This window comes from Blastocystis hominis, assembly GCF_000151665.1.
Source record: "Blastocystis hominis, Singapore isolate B (sub-type 7) whole genome shotgun sequence assembly, scaffold_12".
Taxonomy (NCBI): Eukaryota; class Bigyra; order Opalinata; family Blastocystidae; genus Blastocystis; species Blastocystis hominis.
The window spans coordinates 87,726-113,528 of NW_013171819.1; the positions used below are offsets into that span (position 1 = coordinate 87,726).

General features: G+C 47.4%; 11 protein-coding genes; 1 reads left to right on the plus strand and 10 right to left on the minus strand.

The window, feature by feature from the left end:
- Positions 1–134: 134 nt before the first annotated feature.
- GSBLH_T00001559001 (uncharacterized protein) lies at positions 135–1,556 on the minus strand (the record flags this gene model as incomplete). The annotated part of the gene is made up of 1 exon (XM_013039979.1): positions 135–1,556. The coding sequence occupies one exon, from the start codon at positions 1,554–1,556 to the stop codon at positions 135–137; it is 1,422 nt and encodes a 473-aa protein (XP_012895433.1).
- An 893-nt stretch (positions 1,557–2,449) lies between these two features.
- Positions 2,450–3,089, minus strand: GSBLH_T00007021001 (uncharacterized protein; the record flags this gene model as incomplete). Its single annotated transcript, XM_013039980.1, has 3 exons — positions 2,450–2,701; positions 2,740–3,024; positions 3,057–3,089. The coding sequence occupies 3 exons, from the start codon at positions 3,087–3,089 to the stop codon at positions 2,450–2,452; spliced, it is 570 nt and encodes a 189-aa protein (XP_012895434.1).
- A 204-nt stretch (positions 3,090–3,293) lies between these two features.
- Positions 3,294–4,050, minus strand: GSBLH_T00006291001 (uncharacterized protein; the record flags this gene model as incomplete). The annotated part of the gene is made up of 6 exons (XM_013039981.1): positions 3,294–3,494; positions 3,530–3,581; positions 3,624–3,736; positions 3,768–3,869; positions 3,898–3,942; positions 3,973–4,050. 6 exons carry the CDS (start codon positions 4,048–4,050, stop codon positions 3,294–3,296), a joined length of 591 nt encoding a protein of 196 aa, XP_012895435.1.
- Positions 4,051–4,514: 464 nt separating this feature from the next.
- On the minus strand, positions 4,515–6,038 carry GSBLH_T00001560001 (uncharacterized protein; the record flags this gene model as incomplete). XM_013039982.1 has 3 exons in its annotated part: positions 4,515–5,479; positions 5,517–5,816; positions 5,850–6,038. 3 exons carry the CDS (start codon positions 6,036–6,038, stop codon positions 4,583–4,585), a joined length of 1,386 nt encoding a protein of 461 aa, XP_012895436.1. The 3' UTR covers positions 4,515–4,582.
- A 3,586-nt stretch (positions 6,039–9,624) lies between these two features.
- On the plus strand, positions 9,625–10,960 carry GSBLH_T00001561001 (uncharacterized protein; the record flags this gene model as incomplete). XM_013039983.1 has 2 exons in its annotated part: positions 9,625–9,669; positions 9,699–10,960. 2 exons carry the CDS (start codon positions 9,625–9,627, stop codon positions 9,885–9,887), a joined length of 234 nt encoding a protein of 77 aa, XP_012895437.1. The 3' UTR covers positions 9,888–10,960.
- Positions 10,961–11,827: 867 nt separating this feature from the next.
- GSBLH_T00001562001 (uncharacterized protein) lies at positions 11,828–12,340 on the minus strand. XM_013039984.1 has 3 exons: positions 12,170–12,340; positions 11,935–12,141; positions 11,828–11,899 (listed from the first exon to the last, which is right to left on the minus strand). Exons 1-3 carry the CDS (start codon positions 12,281–12,283, stop codon positions 11,840–11,842), a joined length of 381 nt encoding a protein of 126 aa, XP_012895438.1. The 5' UTR covers positions 12,284–12,340; the 3' UTR covers positions 11,828–11,839.
- Positions 12,341–12,620: 280 nt separating this feature from the next.
- GSBLH_T00001563001 (uncharacterized protein) lies at positions 12,621–14,763 on the minus strand. XM_013039985.1 has 7 exons: positions 14,738–14,763; positions 14,587–14,703; positions 14,520–14,554; positions 14,427–14,490; positions 14,349–14,396; positions 13,297–14,319; positions 12,621–13,265 (listed from the first exon to the last, which is right to left on the minus strand). The coding sequence occupies exons 1-7, from the start codon at positions 14,753–14,755 to the stop codon at positions 12,633–12,635; spliced, it is 1,938 nt and encodes a 645-aa protein (XP_012895439.1). The 5' UTR covers positions 14,756–14,763; the 3' UTR covers positions 12,621–12,632.
- Positions 14,764–14,969: 206 nt separating this feature from the next.
- GSBLH_T00001564001 (Pyruvate Dehydrogenase E3 (dihydrolipoamide dehydrogenase)) lies at positions 14,970–18,844 on the minus strand (the record flags this gene model as incomplete). XM_013039986.1 has 9 exons in its annotated part: positions 14,970–15,050; positions 15,083–15,204; positions 15,236–15,683; positions 15,715–16,049; positions 16,079–16,244; positions 16,278–16,374; positions 16,406–16,573; positions 16,605–16,880; positions 18,405–18,844. The coding sequence occupies 9 exons, from the start codon at positions 18,842–18,844 to the stop codon at positions 14,988–14,990; spliced, it is 2,115 nt and encodes a 704-aa protein (XP_012895440.1). The 3' UTR covers positions 14,970–14,987.
- A 1,778-nt stretch (positions 18,845–20,622) lies between these two features.
- On the minus strand, positions 20,623–21,223 carry GSBLH_T00001565001 (uncharacterized protein; the record flags this gene model as incomplete). The annotated part of the gene is made up of 3 exons (XM_013039987.1): positions 20,623–20,852; positions 20,884–20,960; positions 20,991–21,223. 3 exons carry the CDS (start codon positions 21,221–21,223, stop codon positions 20,623–20,625), a joined length of 540 nt encoding a protein of 179 aa, XP_012895441.1.
- Positions 21,224–24,063: 2,840 nt separating this feature from the next.
- GSBLH_T00006292001 (uncharacterized protein) lies at positions 24,064–24,660 on the minus strand (the record flags this gene model as incomplete). Its single annotated transcript, XM_013039988.1, is given in 4 exon segments — positions 24,064–24,242; positions 24,257–24,330; positions 24,363–24,602; positions 24,626–24,660. 4 exon segments carry the CDS (start codon positions 24,658–24,660, stop codon positions 24,064–24,066), a joined length of 528 nt encoding a protein of 175 aa, XP_012895442.1.
- A 515-nt stretch (positions 24,661–25,175) lies between these two features.
- Positions 25,176–25,789, minus strand: GSBLH_T00001566001 (uncharacterized protein; the record flags this gene model as incomplete). XM_013039989.1 has 6 exons in its annotated part: positions 25,176–25,340; positions 25,370–25,443; positions 25,473–25,582; positions 25,615–25,665; positions 25,695–25,748; positions 25,778–25,789. 6 exons carry the CDS (start codon positions 25,787–25,789, stop codon positions 25,177–25,179), a joined length of 465 nt encoding a protein of 154 aa, XP_012895443.1. The 3' UTR covers position 25,176.
- Positions 25,790–25,803: the final 14 nt, after the last annotated feature.

Genomic DNA, 25,803 nt, shown 5'->3' on the forward strand with positions numbered 1-25,803 from the left:
TCATTTATTTATTCATTCATTCACTTACTCACTCATTCACTTGTTCACTTACTCACTCATTCACTCACTCATTCATTCACTCGCTCGCTCATTCATTCATTCATTCACTCGCTCGCTCACTCGCTCGCCTTCCTTCAACAAACACACCACACAGAATTCTCTTTTACTTCTATCCCGGTGTTCAGATACTCCGTATAGCTCACCCACTTCGATCCCTGCATCTTCCCCACGCGCTTCTTCACTCCATTATTGTAATACAGCACCGCATCGCACTCCGAGTTCGCGTCCAGCTCCACGAACCCCTTTCGCACCAGTCGTTTCCGGCACCAATCGGGCTTCTGCAGCACGGCTTCGTGCACTCCGGTCGGATAGAACTCCTCCCACGTCATGCTCTTCTTCGCCTCCTCGTAGTTCACGTCCACCTGCCACACCAAGTCGCCGAACAGCGTGTTCCACTTCATATGCAGCGAGTTCATCTCGTCGGGGTACATCAGCCGCCCCGCCAGCTCCGTCACGCTCAGCTCGCGCTTCTTTCCGTTCTCCATCACCTCGAACGGCTTCGTGAAGTCGCTAACCGCATCGTACGGCGTCGTGTACGTCGTGGTCAGCACCGGGTGGTTCGTCGCGTCGAACGACCACATTACCACCTCCTTGTTCTTCGAGCTCACGCGGCTCTGCTCGATCGGCCGCCACTTGATGATCCGCGTGTCCAGCGCGTTCCCCGTCGCGAAGTCGCGGTCCAGCTTGCTTGTCGCGTACTGCTCCGCGGGCACCACGGCGTTCCGCAGCACCATCTCGCCGTGATCGAACGTGCAGTGCGCGTAGAACCGGTTGTTGTAGAACAGCAGGCTCGGCCCGTGCCGCTTGTTGTCCAGCGTGTAGTTCCCCGCGTACACCAGGTCGCCGTCCCTGTCAAACTCGAACGCCGCGCAGACCTCCCCGGCGCCGTCGAAGAGCAGCTGCGTCTGGATGCACCCGTTGGGGTGGAAGCAGTTCACGAACACCTTCCGCCCGTTCTCGATCTTGCCCTCGCGCTTCAGCTGCCCGTTCTTGTAGAAGGACGCGAAGTACCCGTCCACCACGCCGTTCTGGTACCGGCACACCTCGCTCAGCTGCCGGTTCTCGTAGTACTTGCGGCAGATCCCCGACTTCTGTCCGTGCACGTACTCGCACACCTCCCTCAGCTCCTTGCTCGCGTAGTAGCTCCGGTACTTTCCGTGCAGCCGGTCCTCCACGTACTCCGCCACCTCGCGCAGCGCTCCCGAGTCCGGATCCAGCGTCCGCTTCTTCCCGTTCAGCTTGTCCGCATGGAACATCGCCACCACCTCCAGCTGGTTCTGCTCGTTGTACCCATAGTGCAGGCCGAACCGCTGCCCATCGCGCCACTCCCCGCGGTATACCAGCCCGCCTACCATTCTCGCCTCCTTCCGGCTGCTCAGCGTCCGCTCCCACTGGTCCACGCGGTCCTGCACGGCTCTCTGGCTCGCCAGCAGCGTCGCGTAGGGAACGCCGCGCGTCGACGACGACAGACGCTCCTTCTCGTCCAGGAACTGCATGTCCTGCTCCGCCTGCGCGCGGTGCTCATCGCTCTCCCGCGCCGTCTCCAGAATCCCGCGCAGCGTGTGCACCGACTTCTGGAACTGGTCGATCACCTCCTCCGTCCGGTTCGATTCCTCGCAGATCGATTCGAATTCTTTTAGAAACGCGGTCCCTTCGCGGATAATCGCGCTCCCTTCACATTAAAAAAACCAGGATGCTAGCACGTACAGTCATGATCATAGCCCTTCTGCAGCTCGTCCTTCGTCACAATCACGAAGCTTCCCCGCGGGAGCGTATCCGACTGGCAGCCGCACACGGGCATGCTCAGCCCCACCTTGCTCTGCGCGTCGTTGACGAGCACATCGACGGTGCCGCACACGATCTTCTTCTCCACGAGAGCCTTCCTCGCGAACAGCGCGCAGCCACGCGCGCAGGCCTCCTGCTTGTCCATCGTGCTGCCCACCTTCTCCACCTCCAGCCCGCGGTCCTGCGCCGCGCTCAGCAGCGCCTGGCTCAGCCGCGCGATGTGCATGTTCCCGCCGACCGTCTCGATGCCGTCCAGGCTCCGCTGGGCGGGGAACTCGCGCAGCACGTCGCTCACGAAGTCGAAGAACCGGTCGAAGAGCCGCCTCTCGCGACACGCCGCGTCGAACTCCTCGCGCGAGAACTCCAGATCGAAGTAGTCGTCGCCCTGCTCGAACTCCACGCGGATCGACTGGCCCTGCTCCGTCGCGAACGCCTTTTTGATCTCCTCGCCCTTCGCTTTCAGTCGGTGGCGCATCGCCTCCGTCGCCGGCAGCTCCACGGCCTCCTCCTCGCGCAGCTTCCGCTCCAGCAGCGCGCCCAGCGCCTCGTCGAACGCGTCGCCGCCCAGGAAGCAGCTCGCAGACTTCAGCACCTCCATGCGGTCCTACGCGTCAGCCGCGCGCCGCGAAGCCACGTTGAAGAACTGGACGATCGTCACCGTCGTGCAGTGGCTGCCCATGTCGCAGAACAGAATCGTGCGGCCCTGCGCGGGGAACTCGCGGTTCTCCGCCTTGCAGTAGCCGTAGTCCAGCGCCACCGCCACGCTTTCGCGGAGAAAACTGGCCTGGCCGAGGTTGGCGAGGGACAGCGCGACCTCGAGACCCCGGACGTTCGATTTGGTGTAGTACTCGGGGATCTACGCGGGGTTACGCTCTTCATAAAAGAGAGAAATACAGCGATGACCACTTGGCGAGGCGTGGAGAGAACTTTCGAAAGTGTGAAGGGATATGTCGTAAAATTAATGTCCTCGTTTCGAAGAAAGAGGTAGTAGAGATATTGAAGGACCAAGCTCGTTGCTAACTCCGCATCGATGGTTCGATCCTTGTTATCGAATTTAACGTTGTAATAGGAACGCTGCTTCCCTTCCTTGGCCTTGATCGGTTTCATTTCGGCGCTCATACTCGAACTGCCTACAATCGGCTTGTAGCCCCAGATGCAGTTCGCAATATTTCGTTCGATCTAGTAAGTAAACAGCACCAAATTTGCCAAACCGGAAACTTCCGTTGCCCGCAAACATCGAACATCTTGTCTCGGAAACACAGTCTCGAGCTACTCTCAATTTCAAAAAATAAAGCTACGCAAAATATTTATTCCCCATATCACTCTCCACAATATACGGTCCTTCACCAAGAGTTGAGTGTGGATCCGAAACCCATCGGCAGACTTTACTGGTGCATTCTCCTAGGTCAATGCCAATTGCTTCCATCGTTATTTCAAAATTATCTGGTTCAGTTGGCAAAAATAGAACCGATTTTTGGATTCATGAAACAAACAAAATACAACTCTGCAAGTCTGCTAGCTAAACTCTTTACCAAGGTCTCTGCCTCCTGGTCCGGCACCTGCTCCGGATTATTGAGTGGAGCGTCCTTCACTTGCTGGTTCGCAGCGTACTCCATCTGCGCCTTCTCGAACAGCTCATTGGACGCCTCCTACACCAATCAATCGAAAACAAACCAAAACGAACCTCCGCTTCCACTGAGTCCAATGGACCCATGGATTGAATTAAAGTGCTCTGACTATCGTGTAAACCGGTTTCTTTTGGAACCTACGCTACGTACTGATTCTCCATCAGCTTGTTGAAGTCCGAAAACACGGCATATACTTGTACAGGGTCTTGAATGGAACTCAGATTTTTCAAAACAGAGCAAGCCTTGCCCAGCATCGTTGAAACCTACTCTGGAAAGTGTAAATAAAATAGGTACATCGCCCATAGAAACCATCATTCTCATATCCGAGGCAGCGACTTCCAGCTTGCATGCCATGAATATTAATTTTCGCTGCTGGTGTCTCATCTGTACAACTTGCTACATGAAATACACACATCGAGGCTACATCGCAATAAATATGAGCTCCCTCCTGATTTCCTCTACTGATTTCCTATGCTTTACGGCTGCAGATCAATATTACGTAAACAATTCTCTTTGACAACTTTTTGGCATCTCTCTCCAATTTCTTTGCTTCTGCATTGAGACGCTTGGACTGCATATTCAGCTCAATAATAGAATCTGTAGTTAAGGCATTTCCTTGGGAAGTATATTAGGATATCTAAAACGTCGTCGGTTGTGGCCTTCTTCTTTCCAAAGAAATTCACCATATCGATTCAATCGCGTTTGACAAAATTTGAAAAAGAAATAATGACTCCTTTCTGTTTTGATAGTCGATTGTAACTGGATAGAATCGCAGCAGCAATCATTTTGTTAAGTTTATTCTTTATTTATACTTATTTGCAGTTTTCGAAAATTGACTCTGAAGAAAATTAACTCTGAAGAAAATAGATTGAGATTGATAGAATTAAATGGTTTAGAAAAAAAATAGTATAGTTAAGGGCGAGACATGATCATTGTTAGTTGGTAATTTTGGAAAGATAACAACAAATATATAGTGCACTGCATCACCTATTCAGTATAATAAAACAAACAAATCCCATTTCCGTTTCCAACAAACATTGAATCCAATCCAAAGGATATTGCCAACACTGGCTCCTCCCTCCACTAAATAAAACAAGAAAAGCAACCAACTAAAACGCAGCATCGGGGTCCCACACAATGCGCTCCGCAGGGATCTTATCGAGCAACTTCTGCACATTGCGCTCTCTTCTCTGCTTCCGCGTCTCAAACGGATTCAACTCATACGTATCGATGTTCGCCTCGCCCGCTCCAGGCACCACACACGATTTCACACCCTTGTCCAATCCGATCATGATCTGATCTTCGAATGGCCTGAACTTCAAATTCTCCACTTTCAGCCCCGGCACCTCGATCTTCATGTACGGATCCTTCACCTTCTGCTTCTCCAGATCCTTCCAGATCAGCACTCGTTTCCCCACATTCCCCGCGACCAATCCGCGCTGCGAAATATCCAGGCTCCCCGCGGGACTCGGCAACGTGTACTCATACAAGCACTGAAACGTCCGCAAATCCCACACCGCCAGCTTGCCGTCGCTCCCCGCGGTGACCATCGCGGTGCCCTCCAGGTTCACGCCAGCACCGAGCACATTCCCGCGGTGACACAGCATCGACACGAGCGGGTCGCGCTCGTTGGGCGACCAGAACGCGACTTTCCCGCGGGAGGACCCGGAGAGGACGGTGGCGTTGTGCGGGTTCTGGGCGAAGCAGGTGGCGGGGCCGTGGCGGGTGGGTCGGTCGTGGAGCGAAACGCCGGTGGAAACGTCGATCCATCGGAGAATTCCCTGCTGGGAGCAGGACGCGAGCAGGTAGTGGAAGGGCAGGAACTCCAGGAAGCGCGGCTGGGAGGCGGCGCGGAGGCAGTGCAGCTCGATGCCTTGGGAGTCGTAGAGGTGGAGGTATTTCGATTGCGCGGAGGCGAAGACATCCCAGTCATGCAGGAAGGTCGTCGCGTAGATGCGCTCCTCGGTGTGGAATTCGCAAACTAGGCTTTGGGTCAGGGCGTCCAGCTAAGCGTGAGACGTTGCAGAGGGTAGTAAAAAATACCATGGCGATATGGCCCTTTTCACCGGAAAGAAGAACGTGGCGACCGGGACGGTCGAACTGCACCTTGTAGGGACCGAACTGGTCCAACGTGAGGTCGAATATCTTGTGGCGCGTATTCAGATCGACTTCTTCCTTGATTTGCTTCTGGGTGATCTCGTACGTTTTCTCCATTCCTTCCGCCTCCAAATAACCCCCATCCTCGGTTTTCAAAATATCGGCGTTGCGGGTATCATAGAGGGCGTCTGCAATACGCTGACTTCGTTTCTCGTCCTTGTTCTTGAGAATCTTGGAATTCAGCCACTAGTGGTCAGAAAGCGCTCCGAACGCAGCTACGTTTTGCTTGGGCACTTTGCCTTTCTTTGGTTCCTTCCCTGTCCTCGCCATCAATGGTAGAATGAAAAGGGTAAAAGTGCAAAAATCGTCCCGAATCGTAAGAATTTTGCGTATTGCACTTTTGAGATTCGAAATGGACATTCCTGTGACGGAGACGACTATTGTTGAAGCGCTGGATGCAATGCGCATGAACGATACTGCCAGAATCAGGCAGGCAGGAGATTATCTGCTCTATGTAATTAAAAACCCTACAAACTTGATGATATTGTTCACAATCGCCAGCGGGAATTACTCGGACATGGTTCTACTGTTGGGACTTGTTAACGGATAGGCGCGGCAGCTCGCTGCTCTGCTCTGCCGAAGAATGATCATGGAGTTTTACAAGAGTTTCGACGCCGAGTCGCAATCTCGCAGTAGGAGCCCGAAGTGTCCACAAGTTGTAGTGAAATCCTGCTCGATCGAGATGCTGATGCAGGAGCAGAACGAGAGCGTGAAACGCGCGATTTGCGGCATCATCTCCTCCATTGCCTCCTTTGAGTTCCCCTTGGGTTCCTGGCCCGAGATTGTCAGCACGATTCTCTCTGTATTTGCTCATTTTTGATGATTTGATGCTGTAGTGTTCCGCGAGCGACAATTGGAGCGACCGTTTGTGCTCGATCCTCCTCCTCTTCTCCTTATCGAGCCACATCACGCACCTGTTCGACCCTTCCCAATTGAACCAATTACTCCTCTCCGGTCTGCACGACCCGCACTCCGAAGTGGTTTCCATGTCCGTCAAGGCCTGCAAGAGCATCCTGACGTCCCTCATCATCGAGAAGAAGATCGACCCCTTCCAGCCCGTCATCGCCGCCTACATCGACCTCCTTCCTCTCCTTCTCTCCCAGCAGAACATCGATCTCCTCCTCCTCGCTCTCTCCTGCCTCAGCGACATCGCCAACGCGCACCGGCTCGCCGCCTCCGACCTTCCTCGCGCCGTCGACTTCTCCCTTACCGTACCTTTCTTTCTCTTTTTTATATTCTCACTCCCAGGTCGCCAAAAACAACGCCATCCCCGCGGTGGTCCGCTCCGCCGTCGCCACCTTCCTCGTCAACGCCGTGGAGGCCTACAGCGAGGCGTTTCTCCGCGGGAATTGGCTCGGCGAGCTGGTGGAGAGCAGCGTGCGCTCCCTCGCGGAAGGCGTGGATTCCCGCGGGGAGGAGGAGGACGACGCGGTGTGCGACGCGTTCGAGATGCTGCTGGACGCGGTGGGATGCTTCCTGCCGGAGAGGTAGGTTCCCCGTTTCCCCTGGAGGGTAGCGCGGTGTTCCGCGAGGTGACGGAGCGCGCGTCGCAGTGGCTGGGCTCCGCGCGGTGGGAGGAGCGCTGCGCGGCGGTGCGGTCGCTGCTGGTCATCATGGAGTACACCAGCGATTACTTCCGACCCTCTCTCGCCTCGCTCTTCGCGCTGCTCCGGCCGCTTCTCCACGATCCCGTCCCCGCGGTTCGGCGCAAGACCGCCTTCTTCTTCTCCGAGACCGCCGACTACTGCAGCGACATCTTCCTCGACGCCGCGCCCTTCATCCCCGCGGAACTCGACGCGCTCCTCGCCTCCGACGAGTTCGACGTCGTCAGCGCGCTCTACATCATCGAGTCCTTCCCCGCGGTCTACGCCACGCTCGACCCCTCCTCCGCCCTCCAGCTCGTCGTACCCCTTTTTTTCTCTCTCCTTCTTCCCCTAGTCGCGGTTATTGGGGTTCGTTCCGCAGGCCACGGAGGTCCGCACGCAGTCCCTCGCGCTCTCCTGCCTCGCCAGCGCCGTCAGCGCGCTCGGCGCCGCCCTCCAGCCGCTCTTCGTTCGCCTTTGCCTTCTTTTTTTTGATTCTCACGCGCAGACCCCGCTGCTGGGCATTGCCCAGTCCGTCCTGCTCCGCCCGCTGCGCCCCGAAGACGTCGAGTCGCACTCCTACGCCTACCAGCTCCTCACCGAGCTTCTCGACGCCTTCGGCATTGCCCAGCTCCGCTCGGCATTGCCCGGCATCCTCGAAGCCGCCTTCGCAGCGGTGCAGGCGCAGGCAGACTTCGCGCTGAGCAGCACGATCTTCCCGTTCCTCTCCGCGCTGGCGAAGCAGGCGGCGCCGGGAGACGCGCTGGGCGTGTCGCTGGCGCGGTTTTTGCCGTTCCTGGACGAGCTGGTGTTCGGGTACTCGGAGTACGTCGACGTGAAGCTGCCCTCCGCGGAGGAGGAGTTCGGCTCGCTGGGCGGCGCCTTCGCGGACCAGCCGAAGGAGGAGGGCTACCGGATCGTGCGGATCGACGCGGAGCGCGCGCGCTGCAAGGTGGCCGCGCTGGAGACCATGCTGCGAATCTACCAGGAACGACAGCGCGCGGGCGAGACCCTCCCCGCGGAAGAGCTCGGCAACGTGGCCTCCGCCATCGTCAGCATGTGCGCGCATTCCAACGCCGAGATTCAGTACAGCGCCGTGAGAACCGCGGGAATCTGCTCTCTAGATCAAGGCCACCGTCACCATGGCGCGCATTTACCTCGCCGCCGACCGCGCCGCTTTCTTCGCCGCCCACCCCGCCGCCATCCCCGCGGGAGGCAGTCCCACCGCGCCATCCCCGCGGGGCTGCGAGGTAGGCGCGGAGGAAGCGCGTGACCCGCAGAGAGGGCGCAATCCCCGCGGGAGCGAGAGCGGAGAGGCGGGAGCGGGAGCAGACTTCCCGCTGTCGGAGACGACGAGTCTGGCGATCCGGTTCGGCGCGACGCTGGTGCACGTGTTCCGGGAGCGCGTGGACCAGGAATCGGAGGAAGTGAACGTGATCGCGATGCTGAACTCGCTGGATTTGCTCGTCCATTTGATGGGCAAACCCTTCCTCGCGCTCGCTCTCCCCACGCTCTCTTCTCTTCTCCTCGTCATTCTCGACTATAACGTTTCCACGGTTCCACGTTTCCACTCCAGATCCCCGCTCTCGAGCGATACATCGACGACGAAACGCTTCGGCCCTTGCCCGATCGCTCGCCCTGCGTCGTCGCCGCCCTCGCTCTCTTCGAGACCCTCCTCCTCTACCGAGCCCACCTTTCCAACGTTTCCACCGTTTCCACTTTTCGGGGGTTACCAGTTAGACATCGGTTTCTCCCTCTCCGAATTCCAATGGAACCGGTGGAAACTGTGGAACCAATGGAACCAATGGAGCCAATGGAGCCAATGGAGCCTCGGTTTCCACGGTTTCCCCAGTTTCTCCGCCTCTGGCCTCGGTGCTGCCGCTGCCGCTGATCCAATCGCTGTGGGATCGCTGCCGCCCGTTTCTTTCGCCGCAGACGGACGGGAGTTTCCTCTCCGCGTTTCTTCGCCTTGCCGCCACGATGCTCCGCGCGCTGGGCGAAGACGCGCTCTTCCTCGTGCAGGACCTTTTAACCGTGCTGCCCGCGTCTCTGCAGAATATCAACGAGCGATGTCGCGGCGAGAGCTGCCGCGTCCTCGGCTGGCTCTGCCAGATTTTCCCCGCGGTTTTCGCGGCGAGGCGGGGTGACGCGTAGGCCATGGCGGAGCACACGCAGTATGTCGTCGCGCAGATCCTCGCGGCGATGCAGCGAAGGCAGGGAGACGTGGGTTCCGCGGGGAAAATGCGAAATAGTGCGGGGTGGCGGTGGATCTGGCGACGAGCGCGCTGAATCGAATTCTAAAGAACATTCTCGACGCCCCCAAGCAGGAACTGTTCGGACACGTGCTCGAGAATTTGCCGCCTACGGCGGATGGGTCGGAAACGGAGTCGGTCTACAAGACGCTTTTTGATATGTACGAGAACCGCGGGGAGATGTTCAATCAATTCGTGCAGCCGGTAGGAGTGCGGAGCGGGTGCGAGGGAAGATGGTGCACGCGTTCGTGAGGTCGTTGATGAAGGGAGAGCTGCTGAAGGAGGAGACCAAGGACAAGATCAAGCGATGTCTCGCCGCGATGTACAGGGAGGACGAAAAGGCGTTTACGATGATCGTGCAGTCGCTTTCTCCACAGGAAAACGCTTTTGTATATGATCTATTTAGTTCACTGGAGAATTAGTCTTGGTCTTTGTTCCACAAACACAGGATGAAAAAGGTGGGGTGCTGCCGTTTTGGAAACTTTGGTAATCACTAGATTCCTGCCACAAAACTCACTCAGCTCGAGATTCGCGAGGACATCCCCAAGTCCTGTATTACGGTAAAATCTGTGAATGGAATCCAGAAGGATGTGCTCTTTTTTGGAACTCGCAACGGAAGCATCATTCCTGTGAATGTGGGGCATTTTCCATTTTTTGAACATAGATCGATGGCTCCACAAGCGAAATTTCTCAGATTTCCCACTTGGGAGAACTCTCCGCGCTCTGTAGCTACCACAAGGGGCTTTTAGCTTGCACAACGGATGGTCATTGCTATATTGTGTCGATCAAAGAGTGCCTATTCCTCTAATTGTGCATTTATTTTTGTAGTAGAGAGAACTCACCAACGGCTTCTTCTGCAGGATACAAACTCGTGGTCGAGAGTACGTGCGACGTGTGCTACAACAGCTGCATCATCAAGATTTTCAAAAGTTTCAAGGTGGAGCGAGAGTTTATTGTGATTGGCACGGAAGAGGGCTTTATCAATATCTATCAACAGAACGGCCAGACTCTCTCTCTAATCTCCTGTTTTACGTGCTGTGGATCGATTCTCGACATTGTTCAAGGTGAGTCCAACTCTCTGCTTTCTCTATGGGTTTCGTGCGAGGGCGACTGCGGGTATGAGCTGCACCTGGAAGGAACCGTTTTCCAATCCACCATCCACCAAAAGTGCCAATCTTCCCAGGTGCTGCGTTTGCATCGAATCTGGGTTTATCCTACAAGCGTTTGCTGCTCATGCGACCAGGTTGCAGAGTGCATGTATCTCACCCTTCCCACCACTTCCATGCGATTGGAACTCGACATGACAGGCAACATTTCACTTGTCGATCAGCGCGAGGAGCGATTCATTGTCAGTGTAGGAGAACCGATCATGTCATTCTGCGCTTTTGTAACCGAAAACAGCATGGGCTCCCAGATTGCTCTGGTGTGCCGTACCAAGTTCTTCTTTCAAATATACACAGATGTTTTTAAGTATTATAAGTGCTTGTGTTAGATTCCTGTGTTTGTTGAAAATGAATGCATGTCGTCCCCGCCACATTCGATATGGGTCAGGTCTTGGAAAGCATATTGCGTTCCTGATTCAAATCTCATTAAGCTTGCTGTAATTTGATTTGACGAATTCACTTCCAAAATGAACATAGCTGGACTTATTCATAATGTCATCATAACCAAGGATAATGGTACTGTAGTCCTGTCGAGGTAGTACGCAATTTTTGATATGAACAATAAGATACTGGGATGGATCGACACCCGCGCAGAGAGGAAAGTTCGAGCACGACCTGTATCTTCAGACCCTTCCTGAGTGGGGAGAAATTGTGGAGTATTCGAGGGATAAAACTCTTGGAGAAGAACAATACAGTTCTCATGTTGCCTTAGTGGAGTCGTTTTATTGTTCATCTGTCATGAATAGCGAAAAGTACGTCGTCTTTAGGAAGGTGAACGACTTGGTGTTCTTTATTACAGGAAGTGGTTTCTACTCAGAGCTGATCTGTGTGTTTGAGTTGTTTGTGCTTAGTTTTAGTGTCTACGGTGTTGGGAGTGGTGATTGAGGCGATGGAAGTTGCTGCCATGAAGAAATTGGACGTAGCTCATCTAAATGATAACACGTATGGCAAAATGATGGCTTCGTTGGATGAGGTGATTTACATGGTTCGAACGCTTTTTGGAACCAGTCATGTGTAGGGTCAATTTTGCTTGTCCGATCCGACACTTGCGGATTCTCGTGCAAAGATGAAGGCGATTTAATGATCAAATCGGGTCTGTTTGTAGCGTTTCTTGTTCTGTGTTTGTTCTATTCAAGCGCTCCGTTCTTTGCTTGGTGCGTTTGGCTCCTTCTTTGATCCTTTACTTCCACAAACACACAGAATTGACCCATTTACTCCTGCTTTGGCTTCTCTTCCGGAGCAAAACCAGTCGTAAATCCTCTGAAAGCCATCTAATCATGAGCCACTGCATGAATACTCGGGCTACCTGAATAATCACTAAGCCTGCCATCAGTAACGACATTCCGTACTTCTGCATAAACGTGAGGGGTGGGGGAATGATCACACGCGTGGCCGCGTAGATCGTTGACTTGCTGCCACTGCGTTCTGTGAACTTGATGGTGAAGTGATTCGCAGAGAAGGTGGTGATTTCGTAATCCTCCTCTGGGTTAAAGGGACTCGTGCCAAATGCCATCTAATTCGCATCCAAAATCATTCCTTACAAAAGATTCACCCGGCATCATCGCAACCAGATTGATTTCTGTGAGGTACTCAAAGCTATCCTTCTCGCTATTGAACTCCTGAATTTCGCAAGTCAACGGAGAGGTCGGAAGCATAATTACCTGCTTCAAATCTTGTTTACGGTAATAGGTCCCCTTCTCCAGCTGGAAAATATCATATGCGTCGTCGTTTGTCTTGGTCACATTAAATTGGGCGAGTTCTCCTTCCTCGATGATGTTGCCGGTTTTAATATCAACCACCTTCTTTGCAACCACCCACGAACCTTCCAAGAAGCCTCCAATGGTGAACTCCTTCGGTGCCTCCTTCGCTGCCATGGCGACGGACACAACAGCAAATGCAATCACGATCAGTTTGAACATAGTGCAAACAAAAGCCTCGAATCCGAAAAGGAAATAAAAAACTGCAAACAATTGTAATTCCAAAAAACAGGCCATATCAACACAACTAGAGTTTTTCCACATGGTTCATCGGGAACCATCCGCTCTCTCCGTTTTCGTTGCTTCCGGAGTACCATCCATCGTCCTGCTTGGTGACGGTGAGGACTTCTCCCTCATGGATGGTGAGGTACATGGCGTCGGTGGCTTCGTAGGAATAGATCGCTCGCACCTTGAACTCCTCGGCCTCCACGCGCTGCACGTAGTTGCGGGGCACCAGTCCGGCCTCTCCGGAGGGCTTGCGCACGCGCATCCATTCCTCGTTGTCTCCCTGCAGTTCCTCGAGTTCCTCGCCTTCGCGGATGCTCAGATCGCCCTGCCCGCTCGACGAGTAGTCGTATAGCACGCGCACGCGGCCCAGCACCACCTCGTCCTCCTCGCTGATCGCCTCGGGAGCCGGCTCGCGCTCGTTCTCGGGCGCGGGCTGCGGGATGGACTCGCGCTCGATCGCGGGCGCGCAGTCCGCCGAGGAGGCCGGCGAAGCCATCATCTCATGTTCTGGCTCCGGCTGGGGCTCCGGTTCGGGCTCCGGAGCAGCAATGGGTTCAGGCTTGGGTTCAGGCTTGGGTTCTGGCTTAATCTCGGCCTTGGGCTCAGGCTTAGGCTCAGGCTTGGGCTCAGGCTTGGGCTCGGTCTTGGGCTTCTAGAGGTGAGGATCGGGAGAAAAGACGCACGGCTCCGCTGAGACTGGCGCGGTTGCGGAGCAGACGGTCGAGGTAGGAGTCCTCCTCGTCCTTGGGCGGCTCGGGAATGGCCTGCGCGGCGCGCGGCTTGGACACGCGGCGCGGCTGCGAGGTGGGGATTATGATGGGGTGGGCGCGCGCGGCCGGCTCCTCCTTCGTCTCCTGCGGCGACGACGGCTTGAGGAACGCGGGCGTCTTCGAGGCGGCGCCGTGGCGATGACTCGGAGGCGCCGAGGGAAGCGCCGAGGGAACGACGGGACGCTCCGGCTCGCCGTACTGAACCTCCACGCTCGCCACCTTCTGCTTGCGCTTCAACAACGCGTCCAGCTCCGCGTCGCGGTGGAACTCGTATTTCTTCTTCTGTTCTTCAGGCTTTTCGTAGGTGTAGGAAGCCTTCGATGCTTCAATCTCACGCATGATATCTTCCTGCGTTCGCTGCTTGGGAGGAATGACGGTGGACTTCTGGACCTGGCGAATGGCGTCCTCATTCACTTCCTGGGAGACTTCCTGGCTCGCCACCTTCTGCTTGCGCTTCAACAACGCGTCCAATTCAGCATCGCGGTGGAACTCGTATTTCTTCTTCTGTTCTTCAGGCTTCTCATAGGTGTAAGAAGCCTTGGACGCTTCAATCTCACGCATAATATCTTCCTGAGTTCGCTGCTTGGGAGGAATCACAGTCGATTTCTGGACCTGGCGAATAGCGTCTTCACTGACTTCCTGAGAGACTTCCTGGCTCGCCACCTTCTGTTTACGCTTCAGAAGAGCATCCAAATCAGCGTCACGATGGAACGTGAACGTCTTCTTCTGCTCATCGGCCTTTTCATAGGTGTAGGAAGCCTTCGATGCTTCAATCTCGCGCATGATATCTTCCTGCGTTCGCTGCTTGGGAGGAACCACAGTAGACTTCTGGACCTGACGGATCTCGTTATCCGTAGTGTCACTCTTCACCGCCTGCTCCGCAACCTTCTGCTTGCGCTTCAGAAGAGCATCCAGCTCTCCAGAACGCTCATAAGCCTAGGATAAACACTCATCACAAGCTGTACATATTCTGGCTTTGAATTTACAGCATCAATCGTCGTGGGCTTTCGCTGCTACAGGTCAAATATCGCCAATACGCATACTTGCATATCAATAAATGACATACGACCATATCTAGGAGGCGCTTCTTCAGGTTTCTTCGTAGGCCTAAAGTCGGATCCACTCCCCTCTCCTACAATTTCTTCAGAAAAGACGTAGGAACATAACCCTCCTAAAAGTGAGGAGACAGACACAAAATACTACTTTATTTCCATGACTACACCAAGACCACTCCCCTTCATCTTCGAGGATTTCAATTACTACTCCCTTCTTCACAATCAACCCGTCATCCATATTATTTCCATCAAAATCGTATAATACCTAGAAGGTTAGGGTGCACCTAGCATGATCCAACCTCAGCCTTTGTAGCCATCTTCTTCTATATGGTTTTTTTGCTAAAGAAAAAGGATTTGGGATTAATATTGATTAAGGGCCCAGATCATTGCAGAAGAAGACAATCATTTACATGCCATCTATCTGATAAGGTCCCTATTTTTCTGTTCCGTTTTATCGTTTCACTGACAAATACATTTAAAACTGAAAAGGATCTTGCGCAGTTCTCCTAAAAATTGTACAACAAACACAACATCAACAACACAACAAAATTAGAAGTGGATCGCCTTGTCATAAGTAGCCATGCAAGCCTCCTTAAAAGCTTCCGCCAATGTCTACGCATGAGATTCCTCCCACCAATCCAAACAGGATGAGAATGGCAAGTGCGAGCCACGTCCTCTGCGGTCGCTCCGTACTCCATAGCCAATCCAGCTTCGGCAATCAGCTCGGAGACGTTCAATCCGCACATATGCACTCCCAGAATCTTATCTATCCCTCACTCTCTCTCCCCACAACCCACTGGTCTTCTTGTCGGCCAACACCTTAATCAGTCCATCGGGCTGGTCGTAAGCGCGCGCTCGGCTATTGGCCTGCAGCGGGAAGGATCCCTTGGTGTACTCGACTCCCTCGCTCTTGAGCTGCGCCTCCGTCTTTCCGACCATGGCGATTTCGGGCTCGGTATATACGACTCCCGGAATGACATCATAATTGACATGTCCATGACCCGTTTTGATCAGCTCCGCCACCATCATGCCCTCATCTTCCGCCTTGTGCGCCAGCATGGGGCCGCGGACCAGATCGCCGATCGCGTAGATGTGCGGGTACTTGGTGCGGAGATGGTCGTCCACCACCACGCAGCCGCGCTTGTCCGTCTCGATTCCGACCTTCTCCAAGCCCAGACCCTCCGTGTTGGGCACTCGGCCCACGCACACCAGCACCGTGTCCGCCTCCAGCGTCTCCTGCTTGCCCTCTACGCCTCACTCCCCCTCTCCTCAACACACCCTTGTTCTCCACCTGCACCTTCACGCCGCTCTCCGTCACCTCGCTGCCCGTCACCTTCGTGTTCAGACGGAACTTCATGCCCTGCTTGGTCAGGCAGCGCTGCAGCGTCGTGCACACCTCCGCATCGTTCGGTCCCGCGATGTGGTCCAGGAACTCCACCACCTCCACCTTCGCGCCCAGGCGGCGCCACACCGAGCCCAGCTCCAGGCCGATCACGCCACCGCCCACGACGATCAGACGATTCGGGACCTTGCTGAGCTTCAGCGCGCCCGTGCTGTCGATGATGCGCTCTTTCTCGTTGTCCACAGGCAGAGGCGGCATGGCGCGGCTCACTACGATCGAAGGCAAGGAGCAGCGGTACGGGAACCGGTCGCTAAAACGATGTTCGACGCTTCGATCTTGCGCTCACCACCCGCCAGCAGCTGGGTCGAAATGATGTGGTCCGATTCCAGGGTCGCAGCGCCCTTGATGTATTCGACGTGGTTCTTCTTGAAAAGGAACTCGATTCCGTTCGTTAGACCACGCACCTAGCGATGAGGCAGGGAAAAGAGGACGGATACGGCCTTCTCTTTGGCCTTCATGATTCCCTTGAGGTCGAAAGACACATCTCCGACAATGATTCCGTGCTTTTTCATCGTATTCTTCGCCTCATCATACCTAAAAAGGAAAACTTGCATTTCGATACTACATAAGAGAGGAGTGAAGAAGAGCTTTCGAGGGAATGCAACCCACATTCAAACAAGTACCGCCAAGAGTCCCACGCTTTTCGATACAAGCAGTCTTTAAACCGAGCTGCGCAGCTTTAATGGCCGCCACATATCCTCCGGGACCTCCTCCTACAACAACGACGTCAAATCTAACACTCAAGCCGAAAATGGGTTGCAAACTTATCTGCAGCTGCAGCACTGAAGTATCTGGCAGCGAGAGGCAAGTTCTTGGCTAAAACAGAAGCACGCGAAAGACTAAGCATCGTAAATGGCAGAAAAATGATAAAAAGAGAAACTGGAGTTTCGAAGTGTAAGATATTTCTACAAAAAATAACTTGTTGGGACTGTGAATATGACTCTGAATATAGTGTATTCGTGAAGTTAATACAGGGATTGAATTGAGGCAACTCGGGATAGAGAAACACATTGGGGGACTGTGGAGGTGTGTTATAGGTGCTATTCGTCATATTCTGTGTAGCAAGAGGATTCTAGATGAAATATTCTAACTACGAATCTACATCTATCAATTAGACAACCTGGTTGAATAGTTGATGAAATATGTGCCTTTACGCAATTTACACAAACAAACAATTATATTGTATTGTATTGTATAGTATCATATCGTATTTCATTTGTTATTACAAATATCAGTCGAGTGAATTGTCATTTCATACTCTTTCTCTTTCTCTTTCTCTTTCTTTCTTTCTTTCAATTAAACATTATCATATATCACTATCATTATCATATCAAATTAGTACTACACGATCCCATTATTATTATTATTATTATTATCTTCATTCATTTATTTTGATAGAGAGGCTCGGGCTACTCGCATTGCCAGATTCGCAACGTGTCTATGTTTAAATCGTCACAAAATCAAACTCCATCGATTTGTTTACAATTTGTTTCGGAATCATTGTTAAAGGCGATTCGGATTTCAGTTCTATTGTTTTAATTCCAATCGAAAATACTCTTCGAAGCCATATAATATTCACGAAGATTGAAACCACTCAACGAAACACCCAACACACATACGATTAAACTCCGAATATTGAAATTTAGTAAAGAAAATAAAGAAAACAAAATCCATAACCCGAAGGGAAGGATCAAAAACAAGAAGAAAAAGCGGTTCTCTGCTTTACTATATCGTTCCGGATTCTATGAACATCAAACAATATTGAACGAATTCATATACCTTTGTTACTTCATATCTTATCGAACTCGGAGAAGACTTTCGCGAAGGGACTGTCCACCATCTCATTCCGACTAAATATCTTCCTGAAAAGTTTTGGACAAAGTAGAAATCAACAGCAATCATTATTATACTCAAAACAAAGAGTTGTGCTTCTTCGAAGAATATTCCTCCAAATACGTGAATCACGAGTGGTGTACACTATATTTCAATATTCCATTTTACGTTATACTGCAAGGAGAAGATGGAGGAGTAAACAAATCGGATGATGGGACCGTCTGAATGTTTCTTGAAATGAACCATCCTCATAAATCAATTCATCATATAATCAATACTTCTTGTTGTTGAGTTGGTTCTATCACTTCGACTTGTGGTAAAAATGGATTACTGCTGTTGTTATTAATATTATTCTATGCTTCATGATATTTGATTTGAAAGTACTTCACTTTCTGCCATTTTGAAATAAGAATAAAGTGTGTGAACAAACAAGGTTTACAGTTGGCCATAAGCATTTACAAACGTCATAACACCAGTAACAATTGCCCATATGTAACCAACGAAAAAATAGGCAAGGATAAATTGAAGGATTCCAAGGCAAACCAGTCCACAATTACACCCTCTATCATCCATGCAACCGCCGATAGAGGTTGAGATTCCTGCATTTAACACTCCTAAACTCTATTACCTGGGATGAAAATGGACAGAATGAGGATGATCAGTCCACGCGTTTTATCGACCATCGGAATACAAGTTCCTTGCCTAGTATAAATAGAATAGCCATTCTTTACCAATTCTCTCGTTGAATTGCCAAGTCTCCTCCAGATGCTGACTGTGTCGGAGGCTGCGTAGTATAGACTACGGGTGCATTATAATTGGGCTGAGGCGCGTTATTAGGATTAGGAGTATATATGGGTTGAGGTGCATAGACAGGTTGGGGTGGATAAGCAGGTACAGTGGTTTGAGAGACAACATAAGACCCTGAATACACTACAGACTGTTCTTGCTGTTCCAAACCAGTTCGAGTATTTACCTCCGGCGTTGGAGACACTAGATTTGTCTTGACTGCGTTGTTGGGTCCCATATCAACAGGAACAGGATTGATGACGTTGGAAACAGGAACACCAACACTAGGAAGAGGTTCCACATTCAAGGAAACCGGAACCACATAAAGACCAGGTTCCTCATTAGCAGAAGCTGTAACAGCATTTGGAATAGGTCCTGCATTCATAGGAGCCGACTAAATAATAGAACAACAACAAATGAACCTGAACGTAATATGCAGGCGAATTCTCGGGTTGATAGATATTAGACTATTTAAAATATAACAAAAATAGCTTACAACAGGATTCATAAATTAGATTTTTATATAACCAAACCAACAATCTCTCAAAGAACCGAATGTTTTTATTAAGTTTCACATTTCTGTATGGGTTTAACAAATATTGTTTTTTTAATTTTCGTTCCGGGTCGGTTCAATCGAGCATTTCGATCCAAAAATCACGCTTTTGGGTTGTTATGTGAATTCGAAACAACTTTCGATTGTATGGTCTTTTTTAATTAGATTTCTATCTCTCTCTCTATTTATATGGATAAATAAGAGATATCGAGCAAATGTAAAGCAAATCTGTGATTATGTGAGTTCGAAATGTATTTATCAAAATTATAAAATGTAGTATTTTACAAACGAATAACAAGCAATTAGAGAATGGAACGAGGTTTCATGGGTTGTTCTCATGCAGGAGTTATTCCATTATTTCTTCTTCTTCTTTTAGATACAGTACTACTTATAAACATTTCTTTGATAATAGAGACTATAATCAAGCACTAATTCATTTCTCGGCAAGGTGTGACTAATAATATAAATGTATTAAACATATCTATTAGAATAAAGTGAATAGCATTGCCGAATCCAATTAGGGTTATTATTGTCGTTACTCTTCTAGATTGAATGACACAAAACATACCATTTTTCAATGAGAATATTAATGGTAATAACTAATTAACTAATTATGTGAATATCTAGCATAATTAGACACTTCATTGCATAGAGTACATGAGATGCATGCTTCTTACGACATGATCTATTCTACCTACCATGGTCTACATTTCTATACATAAAGAAATAAGCTATATCATACAGACGGAGTATTTTACCATTTTCACTTATTCTTCCCATTATCATACATTCAAGGATCTAAATGAGCAAAACAATACAAATAAATACTAGTTTCTGTTAGATATGAGACAATCCGCTACAACCTACATTTTCTAGATATACGATAAAGTTAGAAAGAAGGAATTTCTCTGCAATATATTCGACAGGAGTATTCAAGTGAACATAAGAGTGGTTTACCTTGAACTATAATATAGATTGAATACACTATAGATTACATGCAATAAGTCTTGAATTAGAAAAAATGCATGACATTAACGTTTATGATGTTTGATCGACATATTGATTTTCAGAAACAGCTTGGTTTATGTACATTTTCAAAGATTCTCCAAATTATGGTGCATTTCACTTTTCCTTGAATTATTTTCACAAAATCAAATGTGGATATGATGAACGAGAACACTTGAATAGTTTTGAGAAACGTGTTTCTTAAGAGTTGCAAATCACGTTAAAATTAGTATTACTCGTGATGATGAATTTACGCCTTGTTCAATAAAGTCTATAGTATACTTCAAACATTTTCAAGATGAACTGAATATGAAAGCTAACGCTAATCATACTCTATTTTTCACACAGTTTCAAATTGATAAAAAAGATTTGAGAAAGTAATCTGTCGTGTAAGTAAAGTAGAGTAAACATTCCAATGCTAATAATACCTGTATTGAGCATACTCCAACTTTCATGTATTTTCTGATATAGTTATCAGGCTTTCCTGATCTCACAGGAAAGATAATACGTCATTGTAGGCAGTATTATTAAAATAGTACCATTCAATTTAACAAAAAAAGAAGGGTAGTAAAAGTAATGATTCAATTAAAACATTAGCAAACAATTCATATCAATCCTGCCTTGTTTTTCTCATTCGTTGTTAATTCCTTGACCTTCTTATAGTCGAAATATGGATAATATGACTGTGATAAGGCAATAGCACCGATTGACATGTATAATGCCCAGAGGTATCCAATACCCACAAAAGAGAGTAAAAATTGAGCCAATCCAAGGATGATAAACTTATTTCTACGTTCATAAACATCGTAGCAGCTAACCGCACACGTTCCAATTCCTATTCTTTTGTAAAGCACAAGAATACTTACCCCCTAATATTAGATTAACAAATATCATGCAGCAAAGCTGACATGTCGTTTCCAGTACAGGGATCCAGCATAATTGACTACAGATCACAACGCAAATACTCTTGAACCCTTTGTAACAACCATTAACACATTTCCAAATTGACTTAACACTATCGTCACAACATACCGCACAGTCAAAATCTTCACAACAACCTGGTTCCTCGTCATTCCCTAGAAATTTCAAGCAGCTCCCTTTGTTTGGTTCAGCATATAAATAGTCGAAATTCTCTACAACTTGATTTGAAAACCATTCACTACCTTTTAATGCATCATTGCTAACGAAAGTATCCTCGTTTGTCATGGTATCATCGGGAATCTATTCAGTAATGTATAATATGGGTACATATAATGGACTTGAACTTGGAACAGTTCCTTCAGACACGCAGACAGTTTGAATTCCACTAATTACCTCAGCTGGAGTTTCCTTTTTATGAGTATTTCATAATTCCTATTACGTTATTGACAGTTTCATTAGTATTAGGAGCTGATTCCGTATTCAGAACTTGAATTCCACTGATTTCTCCAATTGGAGTTTCCTTTTTATGAGTATTTCATAATTTCTATTACGTTATTGACAGTTTCATTAGTAGTATTAGGAGCTGATTCTGCATTCAATACTTGAATTCCACTGATTTCTCCAATTGGGGATGCCTTCAAGTAAATATGATACAACATTCATTACAACATTGACAGTTTCATTAGTAGTATTAGGAGCTGATTCTGCATTCAATACTTGAATTCCACTGATTTCTCCAATTGGGGATGCCTTCAAGTAAATATGATACAACATTCTTACAACATTGACAGTTTCATTAGTAGTATTAGGAGCTGATTCTGCATTCAATACTTGAATTCCACTGATTTCTCCAATTGGGGATGCCTTCAAGTAAATATGATACAACATTCATTACAACATTGACAGTTTCATTAGTATTAGGAGCTGATTCTGCATTCAATACTCGAATTCCACTAATTGTTCCAGTTGGAAATGTCTTCAAATGAATATGATACAACATTCATTACAACATTGACAGTTTCATCAGTAGTATTAGGAGCTGATTCTGCATTCAATACTTGAATTCCACTGACTTCACCTTTTGAAGATGCCTATACAAAAGTAAGTCACAAAATACGTTACAGTATAGCTAGCAATACTGTTTTCATTAGAAGGAGACCTGAGAACTTGAATTCCATTCACATTACTAATTGGGGCTGTCTTTACTTATAATAATGCAAAACATATTACACTATCAGTGTTGTTATTATTTTGATTGGAAATAGACTCTAGGAATTGAACCCCACTAACATTATTGGGAGCAGAACTCTAAACAATGCTATTTACAAAATATTTTTACATGTGAGTTTTCAAGGGATGCAACTTTTTGTGGGAATGTTGCCTGAGGTTGCTCAGATGCAATAAATGCTGAATTGTCTTGGTGCAACTCAACGCCACTTACAGCGAAACTATCCTACCATTTAGATTCCAATAAATAATGGTATACTCCAGGTGTTGTCTTTTCAGTTTGCTTGACAGAACTCAGATTAGTCTATTTGTCATGTTCTTCATGTTAATATTACAATATTGCTCATTTCTGACCAGAGTAAATATTCTTGGTTGTTTAGGATAAATAAGCAATGAAACCCCTCTGTTAAAATAAACACAACTGATTGTATTTCTTCAACTTATTCATTTTCATTCAACTATTTACTATATGATTAGGAATATTATATGATATCTGAGTGAGTCAAAGATTTCATTCATTAATATTTGTTTTCTCTTTACGTGTGAATAAACTCCACAATTAATAATGATACATATTTGGTAGAACTATAAATATCGCAGTAATAAGGTTTTAAAGTTTGTATTAGAGATGGTGGCTATGTGAAATGAATCATCACTTACTTAGTGTTTTCAATAATACAACCATAATCAGTACAATCAGGGAATAATTGTATATATAAATATAGTTCATTCCTGCTTATAGCACAGAACTAATACTATTATTCATAATCTTATAATTGTGCCTTTACACAATTCACACAAACAAACAATTATATTGTATTGTATTGTATAGTATCATATCGTATTTCATTTGTTATTACAAATATCAGTCGAGTGAATAGTCATTTCATACTCTTTCTCTTTCTCTTTCTCTTTCTTTCTTTCTTTCAATTAAACATTATCATTATCATTATCATATCAAATTAGTACTACACGATCCCATTATTATTATTATTATTATTATTATCTTCATTCATTTATTTTGATAGAGAGGCTCGGGCTACTCGCATTGCCAGATTCGCAACGTGTCTATGTTTAAATCGTCACAAAATCAAACTCCATCGATTTGTTTACAATTTGTTTCGGAATCATTGTTAAAGGCGATTCGGATTTCAGTTCTATTGTTTTAATTCCAATCGAAAATACTCTTCGAAGCCATATAATATTCACGAAGATTGAAACCACTCAACGAAACACCCAACACACATACGATTAAACTCCGAATATTGAAATTTAGTAAAGAAAATAAAGAAAACAAAATCCATAACCCGAAAGGAAGGATCAAAAACAAGAAGAAAAAGCGGTTCTCTGCTTTACTATATCGTTCCGGATTCTATGAACATCAAACAATATTGAACGAATTCATATACCTTTGTTACTTCATATCTTATCGAACTCGGAGAAGACTTTCGCGAAGGAACTGTCCACCATCTCATTCCGACTAAATATCTTCCTGAAAAGTTTTGGACAAAGTAGAAATCAACAGCAATCATTATTATACTCAAAACAAAGAGTTGTGCTTCTTCGAAGAATATTCCTCCAAATACGTGAATCACGAGTGGTATACACTATATTTCGATATTCCATTTTACGTTATACTGCAAGGAGAAGATGGAGGAGTAAACAAATCGGATGATGGGACCGTCTGAATGTTTCTTGAAATGAACCATCCTCATAAATCAATTCATCATATAATCAATACTTCTTGTTGTTGAGTTGGTTCTATCACTTCGACTTGTGGTAAAAATGGATTACTGCTGTTGTTATTAATATTATTCTATGCTTCATGATATTCGATTTGAAAGTACTTCACTTTCTGCCATTTTGAAATAAGAATAAAGTGTGTGAACAAACAAGGTTTACAGTTGGCCATAAGCATTTACAAACGTCATAACACCAGTAACAATTGCCCATATGTAACCAACGAAAAAATAGGCAAGGATAAATTGAAGGATTCCAAGGCAAACCAGGCCACAATTACACCCTCTATCATCCATGCAACCGCCGATAGAGGTTGAGATTCCTGCATTTAACACTCCTAAACTCTATTACCTGGGATGAAAATGGACAGAATGAGGAGGATCAGTCCACGCGTTTTATCGACCTTCGGAATACACTTCCGACTCCTAAGGTATATAATAGAAGTAGTTATTCTTACCATACATCATCTTGACCTGTCAAATTGTCTCCTCCAGATGCTGACTGTGTCGGAGGCTGCGTAGTATAGACTACGGGTGCATTATAATTGGGCTGAGGCGCATAGACAGGTTGAGGTGCATTATATATGGGTTGAGGAACCTGATAAACAGGCTGGGAAGCATTAACATGCTGAGGAACTTGATAAACAGGCTGAGGAAAGGTATAAGGGGGCTGCGATACAAGCATTGGCTGTACCTCACTAGAATTTACTTCCTTAGAAACCCCGATGTGAACAGCTGTAGGATAGGCATCCTCATATTAAAAAATCATTAAGTAATACTGCACTATTAGCTACAGTCTGTTGATTCTCTTGAAATTGTATCTGAGGGTATACGGAGTTCTAAACAAACATGAAATATAAGAATTTACAGTAGAGTTCATTTTTAAACACAAAAGTAAAGAATGATTCAAACTGGTGCGCACAAAATTGGGACATTGAAAAGTTAATTAGCAAAATAAGTGTGAATTATTAACGATTCACACTATATTTCGATATTCCATTTTACGTTATACTGCAAGGAGAAGATGGAGAAGTAAACAAATCGGATGATGGGACCGTCTGAATGTTTCTTGAAATGAACCATCCTCATAAATCAATTTATCATATAATCAATACTTCTTGTTGTTGAGTTGGTTCTATCACTTCGACTTGTGGTAAAAATGGATTACTGCTGTTGTTATTAATATTATTCTATGCTTCATGATATTCGATTTGAAAGTACTTCACTTTCTGCCATTTTGAAATAAGAATAAAGTGTGTAAACAAACAAGGTTTACAGTTGGCCATAAGCATTTACAAACGTCATAACACCAGTAACAATTGCCCATATGTAACCAATGAGAAATACGCACAGGAACATCTGAAGAATTCCAAGGCAAACCAGTCCACAATTACACCCTCTATCATCCATGCAACCTCCAATGCATGTAGATAGACCTATAATTAACACTCTTAAACTCTATTACCTGGGAAGAAAATGGACAGAATGAGGATGATCAATCCACGTATTTTATCGACCTTCGGAATACAAGTTCCTTGCCTAGAATAAACAGAATAGCCATTCCTTACCAATTCTCCGGCTGGATTGTCAAACTATCAGCTCTAGCTACTTGCTGGGTAGTAGGCTGAGGAGCATACATAGGTTGAGGTGCATAGACAGGTTGAGGTACATAGGTGGGCTACAATGTTAGAAAGGCTCGAAATGGACCACATTAACAGCTTCTCCCGGTACCTGAACAGGCGCACCCTGAGCATAGACAGGCTTATCTTAAAGACAATAATAAGGAATACTTGAGTATATACAATTCCTTGTTGTGGTTGCTGCTGCTGAACCAAATAAGTGGTCTAAGTCATAGATAATCGAGACGTCCTACATTGGGATCCATAATTTATCGAATTA